Source organism: Antechinus flavipes, chromosome 3 (genome assembly GCF_016432865.1).
Source record: "Antechinus flavipes isolate AdamAnt ecotype Samford, QLD, Australia chromosome 3, AdamAnt_v2, whole genome shotgun sequence".
NCBI classification, from domain to species: Eukaryota; Metazoa; Chordata; class Mammalia; order Dasyuromorphia; family Dasyuridae; genus Antechinus; species Antechinus flavipes.
In genome coordinates this window covers 165,911,899-165,925,568 of record NC_067400.1, presented here as the reverse complement: position 1 = coordinate 165,925,568, position 13,670 = coordinate 165,911,899, and the positions used below count along the sequence as shown (strand labels likewise).

Here is a 13,670-nt window from a genome sequence, read left to right as displayed (position 1 = left end):
CAAAAGGAAATTAATTTCCCATTTTTCTTCTGACATTTTTATGAGATTTTTTAAGATGATAGAAAGAGTAGTAGATTTTAGACTCATAAAACTTTTTTTTCTTTTGTCTAGAAGGTAATAAATACCTATACTCAGAAAGATAATCTCCTGGTAATATAATTTGAAATTCAAATGATTACATTTATAGCAAAAATATCCAGCCTCCTTTTCAAACCTTCCTAAAGGTATGTGTGTTTGGGTGAAAATGGAAGTAAGGTGGAGACAATAAAGCTCACCCTGAAATTAGAAACAATTTAAATCCAAACTATAAAAAGGGTTCTTTTTATAGACATAAATCCTAAAATAATATTTTTTATAGAATAAATTTATATATTTTTATAGATTAAGAATACTGAGTTGCAGAGCCTATGTCAGGATCATAGCAAGTGCTGGGCATATCATATAATGAATCAAAAAATGGTTTAGAAGAGAAAATTACTAGTTTTCAGGAATACTCAGAGAGATTTTTATATATTTTTTATTTAAGTGAAAACTGGGTTTTCTATAAAGCTGGAGAATGTATAGTTCTATTTGAATTTATAATAAGGACCCATTCCCATCATATACAGATAGAATATATACTCAAAGTTATGAGAGTGAAGGCTTTTCACAAATGAGAGTATCAAAAAGGAAGATAAAAGAGCTAAGGACAAAACCGTGGGGAACATCAAATTAAACAGCTGGTAATAGAAAAGGGACAATGAAAGTCTAAGAAAAGGGCCCTGATTATACTAGTTCTGATTCTAAGAGAGAACTTGGCCTTTATTAAAAAGAACTACAGTGTTAAAAGCTGATAAAAGGTCAAGAAAAATTAAATTTAGGGGGAGACATGTCATTTAATTTTTGTAATATTTAAAAGAGAACTTTTAATAAACTATTAGGAAAAGAAGGCAGATTGTAAAAGTTGATAAGAATGGAGACTAAAAATTATTTCAAGTAGGACAGTACAAGAGAAGAAATAGCATCTGAATGGACCAGAAGTATGAAGAGAAGGCTTTTGCTTAAAAAAAAAAAAGTTTAGGGAGACCTAATGACATTTGGAGGCCAGTGGAAAGGAATCAATAGAGAGAAAACATTTGAAGATATTTAAGAGAGGGAATAATTTCTAGAGTAAGGTTCTGAAAGAAGTGAGAGGGAAATAGAATCAAACATGTAGGAAGACAAGAAGGATAAAAAGAGAAGGAGGATGATACTATGAAGTTTTGAACAAAGGAAAACCTTGTGAGGTTTTATATCTTATATTTATAGTGTGACCTCAACCACAGTGAAGAAAGAGCCTAAATCATCTGCCAAAACTTTAAAAATTGGGAAGGCAGTTTACTAATTGTGGAGAGAATAGGAAAGGTGTCAGAAGAGATGCTTTGGGAATAAGTTCAAGAATCAATAAGTGTAACCTAAAATGATTTGGACAAGCAGTAGGGATGAGCCAGTAAGGGAAGAGAGCTGACATTATATAGTATATATTTGGTGTATAAGAGATTAATTTATTTGTAACTTGCCCTAGTTAGAATCAATAGCTCTGGAAGGGTAGAAGACAAATTATATGGGGGCAAGGATCCCCACTGATGAAACTTTTCAAGTGTGGCATAGAAGGAAATAGTAGAATGTCAATGAAAGAGGAAACTAATATCTAGCCACCATAGGAGTCAACATGTGAAAACCATTGTTAACTTTTTATTGAGAGCATTTATACTTCAAAAGTGAGTAAACAATACAATTAAGAGTTTGATTTATTATTTTGTGAATTATCTGGACTTAAAAATGGAGAAAACATAACAAAAATTAAATAGAATAATTCTTTACAGATGATATATGGTATACTTAGCAAATCCTAGAGAATCAACTTAAAAAAAACATTGAAATAAAACAACTTTAATAAAGTTGAAGGACATTTAAAAAAACATATAAATAACCAATATTTTTATATGTTACCAACAAAGACCTGCAGGAAGAGCTAACAAGAGAAATAAATTTAGACAATGTAAAATATTGGAGAGTCTACCTGACAAGACAAACCAAGGAAGTATGTGAACACAATTACAAAAAACTTTTCACACAATAAAGTCAGATAGAAATAATTAGAGAAATATTAATTGTTCATGTCAATGTCAATATAATAAAAATTCTATCGAAATTAATTCATTTCTTTGGTGCCATACCAATCTAACTTCCAAAAAATGTTATTTTATAGAGCTATAAAAGATAATAACAAAACACACTGAAAGAATAAAAGGTCAAGAATATAAAGGAAATCAATTTTTAAAAATGTGAAGGGGTGGTCTCGCAGTGCCAGATTTCAAACTATATTACAAAGTGATAATCATCTAAACAATATAGTACTGGTTAAGGAATAAAGTAGTGAATCAGTAGACTAGATTAGGTGGACAATACACAATAGTAAATCACCATAGTAATGTATTGTTTTATAAAATCAAAAGTCCAAACTTTTGAGGGGAAGTTGATTATTTGACCAAAAAAAAAAAAAAAAAGGCTGGAAAAACTGGAAAGCAGTCTGGTAGAAACTAGATATAGACCCACATCTCACAACAGATACCAAATTAATAAAATCTGATACCATAAGCAAATTAAGGAAGTATGGGATACTTTACCTGTCAAATTTATGGATAACTAAAGAATTTATGGCCAAAATAGAGATTAAAAAGTATTACAGATTATAAAAAAGATACTTTTGATTATGTTTAATTAAAAAGTTTGTCCAATTCAACCAAGATAGAAGGAGAGCAGGAAACTGGGAAAAAAATTAGCAAGTTTCTCTTACAAAGGCTTCATTTCTCAAATATATAGAAAGCTGAGTCAAATTTATGGGTGATTCTGCAATTTGGAAATGGTCAAAGGATGCAAATATATGATTATCAAAAGTCATTAAAATCTAAAGTCATTAAAATGCTCTAAGTCACTATTGATTAGAGCTTGGTCAAGATAACAGAAAAGGAAAATGACAACTGATGTGGAAAAAATGGGATAGTAATCCACTATTGGTATGGTTGTATAGTACTCTAATCATTCTGAAAAATTTAGAACTAAACTTAAAGGTCTATAAAGCTGTGCATATATATCCTTTGACCCAACAATACTACTATTAGGTCTATATCCTAAAGAGACTAAAGGAAAAGGAAAAAGTCCTACTATACAAAAATATCGATAATAACTTTTTGTGGTGGCAAAAAATTCAAATTTGAAGGGATTCCCATCAATCCCAATCAATTATTTGTTAAACATTTACTAGCACTACTCTTCTAAGTATTGCCTCAGCTTCTGCTTAAATATTTCTTGCTGTACTGCTATTATCCTTCACATACAGAATTAGGTAGAAAAAACAATTTTTGTAGGCTTTAAGTTTAGAAAGATATATGTGAATGTATGTATATATGTGCACATATACATATATATTCACATACATATTTATGTATATTTACATATGTATATATGTATTTACTCATTTGATGCTTCCAACAATTTTATGAAATAATATATGCTTTATAATTTTTTCCTATTTTTCAGATGATAAAATTGAGGGTAAAGAAAGTCAATGATTTGTCCTGGGAAATGAAACCATTTAATTCAAAGAGACAGAATTTCAACATAGTGTTTTTGATTCTAAATTCATTATTCCATGATGCCCCTTTCTGTAATTACCAGTCAGTATATATTTCTTTCATCTCAGTTGCATGGAGCATATCAACAAAAGCTATGAAACTATATAATGCAAATATTTTCATTGGTTTCTCTTTTTGGAAGATGGATTACATATTTTCCATATTGCAAGTAAATCTATGAAGAACTTTCCACAAAGGTTACAACATGTTGCATCTTTACCATAGGTTTGTAGTATTCTTTATAAACTTGCCTTAAATTCTAAGATTCTACTATTAGGTATTAAAAAAACTTTCCAAAAAAAATTTTTTTAAGTGACAATAATCCTTCACTTTCTTCCTTTCCACATAGTTCAAATCTGTGGCAATAAGCACAATTTAAAATTATGTTAATTAAATTGATGTAAGCATGTTCTTTTCTTGTTAAATCAGTTTTTAAAATCATCTAAAGATTTGTCTAAGCCATGTCATAACAAACCCAAATGAAACAGAAAAATATGTAAAAAAAAATTTGCCTGAGATATATTTAAAAAGAAAATATTTTAAAAGCTAAAAAAGTCCAAAACATCAAAATATTAATAAGTTTGGACAAGTCACAAATTCTCTTACCCTCAGTTTCATATCTAGTAAAGTGGAGATAATAATATTTACCTCAGAAGCTTGTTGTGATAATGAAATCATGTAATATATGACAAGCTTTGCAAATCTTACATATTAGTTTTTTTTTTCTTTTAGCTTTGGAATAGAAGTTGGAGAATTTTATTTCGCTTCATATATAAATGGTAAATGAAGTATTTTTCTTTCTGTGGCATTAATGGACAATGTAGCCATATGTAAATTTCCAATAGCAAATAAATATCAGAGATAATGAGATTTAGAGATAGAATATACCTCAAGGGTTATCTAGACTAGCCTCTTCAAACATACCCACACTAACCCACACACATACACATTCAGGCTTCAGAGGCACACTTGATGATGGATTGTGTGTGTTGTCTTACTTCCTGAGTATTTAAGTTTTTATGACTTATTGCCAGCTTGGCTGTAGGGTGATGCCATTTTATCCACAGCAATTCTAAAAGGCCATTTACTAAATTGTAATAATACATTTTTCATCCTCCAACACTTACTCATCCTCTTCCTATAATTCCAAATTCATCATTTCTTCCACTGTTATTTAACTTTATACACACAATATATTGTGTGTATATATGTATATATGTACATATGTAATCTTATATTTCTGTTATATTTCAGTATTTTTTAAAAAAAATTGTGTTTTTATCAATGTATATCATTCCTTCCCCATCACACTTCCCTACACTTTAACAAATAGTCTTAAGGACCTAAGTTTAAGATTATAGCCTCATGTAAGGTATGAAACTTAAGGAAGACTTGCATTTAAAACTTGTCTCAGAAACTTACTAGTTTTATGACCCTAGGTAAAATACTTCATCTTTCAGCCTCACTGCTCTTATCTTTACAATGAAGTTAATACTAACAGATACCTGGGCTTGTTGTGAGGATCAAACAAGATAATCTAAAAGCATTTTACAAGTTCTAAAACACTACATAAATGCTAGTTAGTAGTAGTGACGGTGGTGGTGGTAGTGGTGTTAATAGTGATAGTGGTAATAGTAGTGTTACATGTTAGTAGATGGCCTTTTAAAATGGCTATAGCTAAAAATTTATCACCCTATTGGTAAAATGGTGATGAACTCTGAAAAACTTAGATGCTAACAAACAGCCCATTACCAAGTCTGTATATGACAGTACTTGTAGTCCTCTGGCATTGACTTTGGCAACCCAGGGTCAGCTCAACCTCTCAAGGAAAAATCAGAAGAGAATTTCAGTGGTTGTTGCCAAAACATCTTTGTAGAAATTAATAAAAAAAATCAATGAATTAATTTCCTCTTCTATACAGCATAGGAGTTATAAAACAAATGACTAAGTTAAGGTATGATTTGCTAAAAGAGAATGCTCTTTAACCCATGAAAAGCTACTTATGCAAATACTGTGCCAGATAATTAATGCTATGGTCAATTGAAAAGTGAATTCTATACAAATCAAAAGTTTGTACTTTACCTCAATGCCAAATAAGTGTGCAAAACAAATAAAAAACACTTCAGGAATATGGATGTATAATGATTACATTTTAGAGATTAAAAATTCTAATGTACAAAACAGCTTTGTATGGATATGCAAAAAATACAGTTCAGAAATATCCACATGTAATTGTTACCTTTTTGACAGGTTATAATTTTCTTCTGGAGCTGAAGGCACAAATCATTGAGTTGGTCAGCTTGCCAGTATTTTAGAAACACTTTTCGGACTCCTGTCTAAAACACAAACAGCAGGGAAACATTCAACAACAAGGAAATGCCAAAATGATGATGGGTAAATAATCACAGAACAGAGATTTTTTCCAGGAGAAGACTAGGAGGGAGCACCAAAAGCAATAATAGCTTTTTCCCCCTCACTACTGTGTCTCCTTTCTTAACACCATCACATATATTATATACAAGTACATCTTTGAAAGGCCTTTCTTTTCAGCAGTTTTATGCTATACACATTTTTAAGTAATCAGAAACTAATGTTTTCATATGAATATTAAAATCTTTGGACAAACATATGAACAATGTAATTTTTGTACTTGTATGTCTTGGTGAAAAAACTATAGAACTGACTTTATCATTCTTGCTTGAAAACAGGAATTTAGATATGAATGAATTCTATTTGTTTGATCTTCAGAAATCATCCCTCTCCCCTTTCCTTTGTAATCCTTTTCTTACCTTAAATTTTCTATCAGAAATAAACAAAAGGAAAATATATGCAAATAGGGACATCATCATGTTATAGGACAAAGACATTTAGCTGAATGTGTGGCTGCTTTTTAAACAAACAATTTTATTTCTTTTGGAATTTCTTATTTCCATGAAAAAAGACATTTCTATTGAATTAATCTCTGTAATACAAAATAATGTTTTCAACATGGTTATGAGAAAGGATGTTTAAAATCTTCAAGACAACAAATTGCTTAAAATATTTTCAGGCCTTAGACTTTCTGCATTTTGATATTTTACCAAGTGTTATGCTAATTAGAATTTCTCTTATCTATTTATTAAGCATATCACCTAGGGATTTCTAGTCCATTGTAAAACACACCTGGAGTACTCATTAAGTGTCTGACATGATGATAACAATGATATTCAAGTCTAAATTCTGGATTTTGGAAACCTACTTTTGATAAATGAATAATCACCATACAGCATTTTGATGTTTGTTTTTGGTTATCATTGTCTTTATACCTGATCTCTCCTTATCATCTATGTAAATAATATTAACAAAGAAGCAGTCCATTGAATCAATATTGTTAAAAATAAGATTATGGGAATTTTTTAATTACCAGGTTGAATTTAGCTGATCTTGTTCCAAATAATAAAATATAATAATAAAAAAGAAGAAAAAACCACTTAAGTTTGCATTGGAAGTTTCAGAAATGGGATTTTGATCACAGGTATTCTTCATTATTTTCAACTGTTATAATTTGAAATTTGTGTTAATTGAGATAGGAGCTGTGCTATGTTTATTTTTGTTAATCATACCCTCTTCAAAGATAATGAAAATTAATCATGTAAACTCAATGAATGACAAGGAGTAATGTTTGAAATACTCAAGACAACAAAGCATTTTACTCATCTTCAAGTCCCTTGATGATTTTTCACTCATCATTTTAACAACTGACATGCTAATTATAAATCACTTGTCTCTATATGCTAAACAGGTTTTTACTGTTGAACTTCTTTGGGACAACACTAATTTAACCTAGTTTGAGTTACTATGTTTAATGTACTTTAAAGGTGCATATTTAAAATATTTTATTATTTAGATTTTTATATATTCTTATTGGTCTTTTTTAATGGTACTGATCATTTATTCCACTTTCATATTTATGTTATTAATTTATATTAATGGAAATGTATAGCATAAGATACACACATGAATAAAATATGTATACATTAATTCCATCTAGAAACATAGTCCAGATTTTGTTTGTTTATCCTTTAGACTTCTAATATAACATAATTCACTTATGAACATTTGAAGAATCTATGATTTTTTAGTATAGTTTAAAACACATTTATAATTTAGTAAATAAATTGTAGGGATTTTCCTGAAGTATGTAGAGGTTAAGTATCTTGTCCAGGATTAAATAAATAAATGTCAGAGGCAGAATATGAATTTATAATCTTTTGATCCTATGCCAATATGCTAACTTTTTTATGACACACAGTCTCTATTGTAATTAAGGTATTACAAAATAGGACTTGAATAGCAAATTTGAAAATTTTTCATAGAACATCACCTGAAGAACAATATTCTTTTTTATGGAAAACATCATGGAACAAACCTATTTACTGAAAATATGATTCTTTCTCCTAAATTTTTACATATCCACAAACCAGCTCTCACAAATCGGCTGCAATGGTAAGATCAACTCAATCAAGTATAATGATAGTCATGAAAATGATTGCCAAAAAAAATTATTGAAAGCACTTATTTATAGCCCAAGGAGATTACTGACAAAAACAAAGACTCCCAAAATACCAAAATGTTTAGCAGCACTTTTGTAGTTGCAAAGAACTGGAAGCAAAATAGATGCCCATTGATTAATGAATGTCTAAACAAATTGTAATACATGACAGACAGAACACAGTATTACTATTCTGAAGAAGCAGTAAATAAGATGAATATAAAAAAATCACAGAAAGACATTAAATAATGAGACAAAGTGAAATAAATAGAGGAAAGAAAACAATACGTGTGTGTATATTCTACAATAAATATAAAAGAATTGAAAGTGAAAAATGAAAGATGATTAATATTTGGTACCAAAACCCTTTGGTACCAAAAAGATATGAAAAAAAAAAAAAACAACTTCCTCTCAAATCTTTGTATGAGAGACTACAGTTGTGTATCATTACATATACTGTCAGAATTTTTTTGATATATATGTCTATACATACACACACACACACACACACACACACACACACACACACACACATTGTAGAGGGCCAGAACTTTGCAAAAGTATACTTGAAACAAGGATACTTATAACAGGGTGTTTACTCAGTGTGATTGATGAGATAATGGTTCTTTAGTTTACATACACTTAGTATGGTGATATAATGGTTCTACAGTTGACATGCTCAGTGTGCTGTAGTGATGTAATTGTACTAAGATATATAAGAGCTGAGAGGACTTGAAATAAGCAGACTCAAGAGAGACTCGAGTGAGAGTGTGCTGGAGCTCGATCTCAGACTCCAGAGAGATCCTAGAGAAAGCTAATCCAGACATTACATTTTGGCATCTAAACATCAGGCACTGAAAGAAGCATACTACATTTTGAGGCCCTGGATGTAAGGACCTACACTCAGCAGTTCAACTGACATGATATTAAGCTCAATGGAGATCCTGAAATAGGGTGAGTACAAAAATAGACAAGCAGGAAACTTTGATAAGGAGTAAGCTAGTCACTTTCATTTTCTAGCTGAAATGAAGCAAAAACTAAGAAAAGAGCCTCTCCTACTCCGAGGGAAGTGTAGAATGAATAGTTAGGTTAATAAAGAAGCAAGGTTTGTTGATAACTTGGAAGCAGATCCCTGGACTCTTAAATATATTAGAGTGCATGTTTCCTTGGTTCTCTAAGGAAGAAAAATTAGAGCCAGATATGTGGAAACTAGTGGGAGAGCAACTAATTGAATATTGCTAAGGGTCCTGATTCAATTCCTGAGGAAACATTCTATATATAAAACATACTACAATTGGCTTTAAGGAATCCCACAAGTTTTAAAATAAGGAAAAAAAATTAATGTGGACATCCAGACAAGGCAGTGAGGAGAAAGAGCAGGAGAGGGATGGTACTGATAAAGTAGTTGAAAAGCTGAAGAATTGGACAAGAAAGGAGTTAAGTACAATGCTGATGAACTTAAGGAGTGTGATGCTTCTCAGCAAGTGCCTTTAGGGCATTTCCCATCTCCTGACCCTGCCCCCTCAATTTTGCCTTTGTGAGTGGAGGGAGGAGGAGGAGGAGGAGGAAGGACAGTGACACCATCAGCACTACCCATGCATCAGCTTTGTCCACCCCCTATGACACAATTACTAAAGGCATTAGTTAAAGCTAAAAAGGAAGAACAGGATACATCTGATTTTGAGTATAGAAACATACCCTGTGCTTGAAGAATTAGACTCTTCAGATCAAGGAAGAAGATGATAACACTCCTTTTAATCTGTAAATTCTCAAAGATCTGAAAAAGGCTTGTACTCTTTATGATTCTACATCATCTTATGTAAAGATGGTATTAGAGAATTTGGCTTATGAAATTTTAACCCCTAGTGATTAGAAATCTATAGCAAAGGCATGTTTAGAACCTGGACAAAAATTGTGACTTTCTAAGTATAGTGAACTCTCTGGTACATAAGCCCAACAAAATAGGCAACCTTGAGTTTGAATAACTAGCAGGTTTAGGTCCTTATGCAGACACTTTAGAGCAGATTAATTATCCTACAGCAGCATATGAGCAAATTGCTTCTGTTGCTATCAAAGTATGGGGCACCCTCCTGGGAAGATAAGATAGAGGGGAAGCCTTCATGAAAATAGTACAAGGTACAAAGGAACCCTTTGCTGATTTCATGGGAGTCTACAGACAGCTGTCATATGAACTATTGGTGAAAATGCAGCAACAGAAATTATGATAAGACAACTTCCTAGAGAAAATTCTAATGAGGTTTGTAGAAGAATTATACTAGGACTACATAAGAATGCTCCTTTAGAGAAGATGATAAGACACTGTGCCACAGTGGGCACAAATACCTTTTATACCCAGACTATGATGCAGACTTCAAGAATGGAACATGGGAAGATAGGATCCCTTTTGGCAAGGGATTTCCTAAGAGACTAGTCAATATTTTCAATGTGATAAAGTAGGGCATCTCAAAGTTCAATGCTGGCATAAAAAACAAGATGGGAGAACAAGATCCAAAACTCTTATGTCCAAAATGCAACAAAGGCTTCCATTGGGCATCAGAATGGAGATTGACTCAGGGAAATGGGAAATGGGGCTTAGCTCCAGGGCCCCATGCAAAAAACACTTTGAGCATGATAGCAGTCGATGTTAACTTAGAGAGTCTTTAGAAGTTCCATACTCCAATGCTCAATCAGCCAAGAAGCAACTTGATGGGGAAAAGAGATTACAATTGGGAAGAATACAGTTGTATGCAGCTGAGACTACTGAGATATCCTCTGGAAAGGTGAAATCTGTCCCTATCTAACCTATAGATCCTTTGCCTCCAGGCACTGTAGGCTTGACCATTTTACCTCCTGAAAGCGCTTACAAAACAGTGTCTATCCATACACTGATATGGGAAACTGGGGAATGTGTAGCTAATATCCTAGTCACTAATACAGGTAGACAATGTGTGACTTATTACCCAGGAGAAATAGTAGCATCAGGTTTATTGATACACACTCCTAATAGGCATTTTGGTGGTATTTGCCCAGATTTTGACTCCCAGCAATAGAATCCAGGAATATTCTGTTATAGCTGACTGACCAATGCTCATTATCTATGTAAACGCCATACCATTGAAAGAATTGGTAGATACACGAGCAGATCTTACAGTCATTAGAGGTGACACTTGGCCCAGTCATTGACCAAAGATTAAGGCCGACACCCATTTGTCTGGTGTAGGAGGATCAATAGCAGCAGAAATTAGTGTTACCCTTTTGAGATGGATATTTGAATGTGAAACAGGAGTTTTTACTCCTTTTGTAGTAGAAAAAATCCCCATCAATCTATGAGGAAGAGACATCTTACAACAGTTAGGATTACAATTGAGTACTCTGGCTTTTTAGGCAGGGCTGCTGTTGAAGGCTTGCCTGCACTCTCACCTGTTCCCATTCAAAAATTCAGGCCTTATTAGATATAGTACAAGAGCAACTTGACCAAGGACACTTACAATCTTCTCTAAGTCCTTTGAATTCCCCTGTATTTGTTGTAAAAAAGAAATTTGGAAAATGGAGGATGTTGACTGATTTAAGAAAAGTAAATTAACAGATGGAAACTATGGGAACTCTTCAGCCTGGGCTTCCATCTCCTATTCAATTGCCTAGACTCAGCAGGGGTCCTCAAACTTTTTAAATAGAAGGCCAGTTCACTGTCCCTCAGACTGCTGGAGGGCTGGACTATAGTAAAAACAAAAACTTTGTTTTGTGGGCCTTTAAATAAACTTCATAGCCCTGGGTGAGGGGGATAAACTTCCTCAGCTGTCGCATCTGGCCCACGGGCCATAACTTGAGAACCCCTAGAGTGGCTTCTTTGGGTTATAGACATTAAGGATTGTTTCTATTCTATCCCTCTGGATAAGGAGGATATGAAAAGACTTGCCTTTTCAGTGCCCAGTATTAACATAGCTGAGCCTTATAAAAGATATGAATGGACAATTTTGCCACATTGAATGAAAAATAGCCCCACTGTGTGTCAAATGTATGTGGCTGCTGCTCTTACTCCATTAAGAAAAGCATTTCCAAAAGTTATGTTGTTGTATTACATGGATAATATTTTGGGGTGTGCACCTGAGAAACAAATTTTAGAAGCATGTCTACAAAAGACCATAGTAACACTAAGGTACTACAAATTGTATATAGCTCCAGAAAAAATTAAAAGGCATGCTCCTTTTCAATATTTAGAATACGAAGTATACCCTAAGGTGCTTACAGTACAAAAACTTTCTTTAAGAACAGAGAAGTTGAACACCTTAAATGACTTTCAAAAATTGATAGACGATACTCAATGGATGCATCCAGTGTTAGGCTTAACTTTGGAGATTAAAAGAGAGAATGAATGGTATTTGTTCTTCTAAACATAAAGTACTATTGCCTTTGGTTTGGTTTCACATATAAGTATTTACATTATATGTGAAAATTTAAACATATCATCAGATATTAGAAAGATATCTGACATATATCAAAATTTCATTTAGAATTTGACTCCCTTGAGTTGCTTTCTGTATTTTAAGAACACATATGGTGAGACAGACTACTCCAGGTCATTTTTTTTTTTTCTGGAAGGCCCCTTTGGTCAATCCAATTAAGCTCTTTAATTCTGCCCATTCACATTTTCTATCAGAAACATTCTCATAAAACATATTCTTATGTGTACACATATATTTCAATAATGTGGCATTTTTAAAGTTTGGTTAAGATATACAAAATAACCCTTCACTTTCTTAATTGAAATTAAAATATTGTCTCTCTATATATTTATATCCAAAATCCTTTTATTTTTCCTTTGTAAATAACAATTATTTGCTCTCCTAAAATACTGTTTGAGACTAAAGGGACAAATATGGTCCAAATCACTTTAACAAAATGGAATTTGTCTATAGATCAGATGAGTTACATTTTTCATTTTTTCCAAAGTAAAGAACAACCTTCTTTATCTATCTGACCTTTCACTTATAGGCATGCCACATATAATAATGACTTTGTAGGCATACTAAATATAATCTTGATTTGACCAATGTTATTTTGGAATAACATAATTAATGAATTATTCTTGTCTCATTCGAAAGCAGGTAGTAAAAGGCTACTATAGTGTCATTCACTCAATTATCTTTGATTTAAAGTTAATGGTTATAATCAGACTATCTGAGCACTAAGAACTCTAGGAGTGAGAGGCAGAATATAGCCTTCTGATTAGAATGTTCACCTTGTTAGAAATATTTGAATTTTAATCTTATTTCTGAAATTATGTGTGTCCATAGACAAGTATCTTAGCCTCTCTGAGCCTCAGATGAATGAATTGCATTGAGTTTATAACATATTTCATATGGATCTAACTACCTCTTGTAACATTGTTCAATCTTATATAATGTTTTCCGGAAAAAAAATTAATCCTGTTAGTTGAAATATGACTTGTGCACCTTTTCAAATTATGAGGTTTTTGATCATTT

The 13,670-nt window shown here is 32.2% G+C and overlaps 1 protein-coding gene across 1 annotated transcript in view; it reads right to left on the bottom strand.

Annotated features, from left to right (window-relative positions):
- The window catches only part of MYO16 (myosin XVI), a 722,870-nt gene that overhangs the window by 99,840 nt on the left and 609,360 nt on the right, over positions 1–13,670 (bottom strand). The window contains exon 29 of the mRNA XM_051984178.1: positions 5,896–5,992. Within this exon, the coding sequence (XP_051840138.1) occupies positions 5,896–5,992 (97 nt within the window). The remainder of the gene's footprint in view (positions 1–5,895; positions 5,993–13,670) is intronic.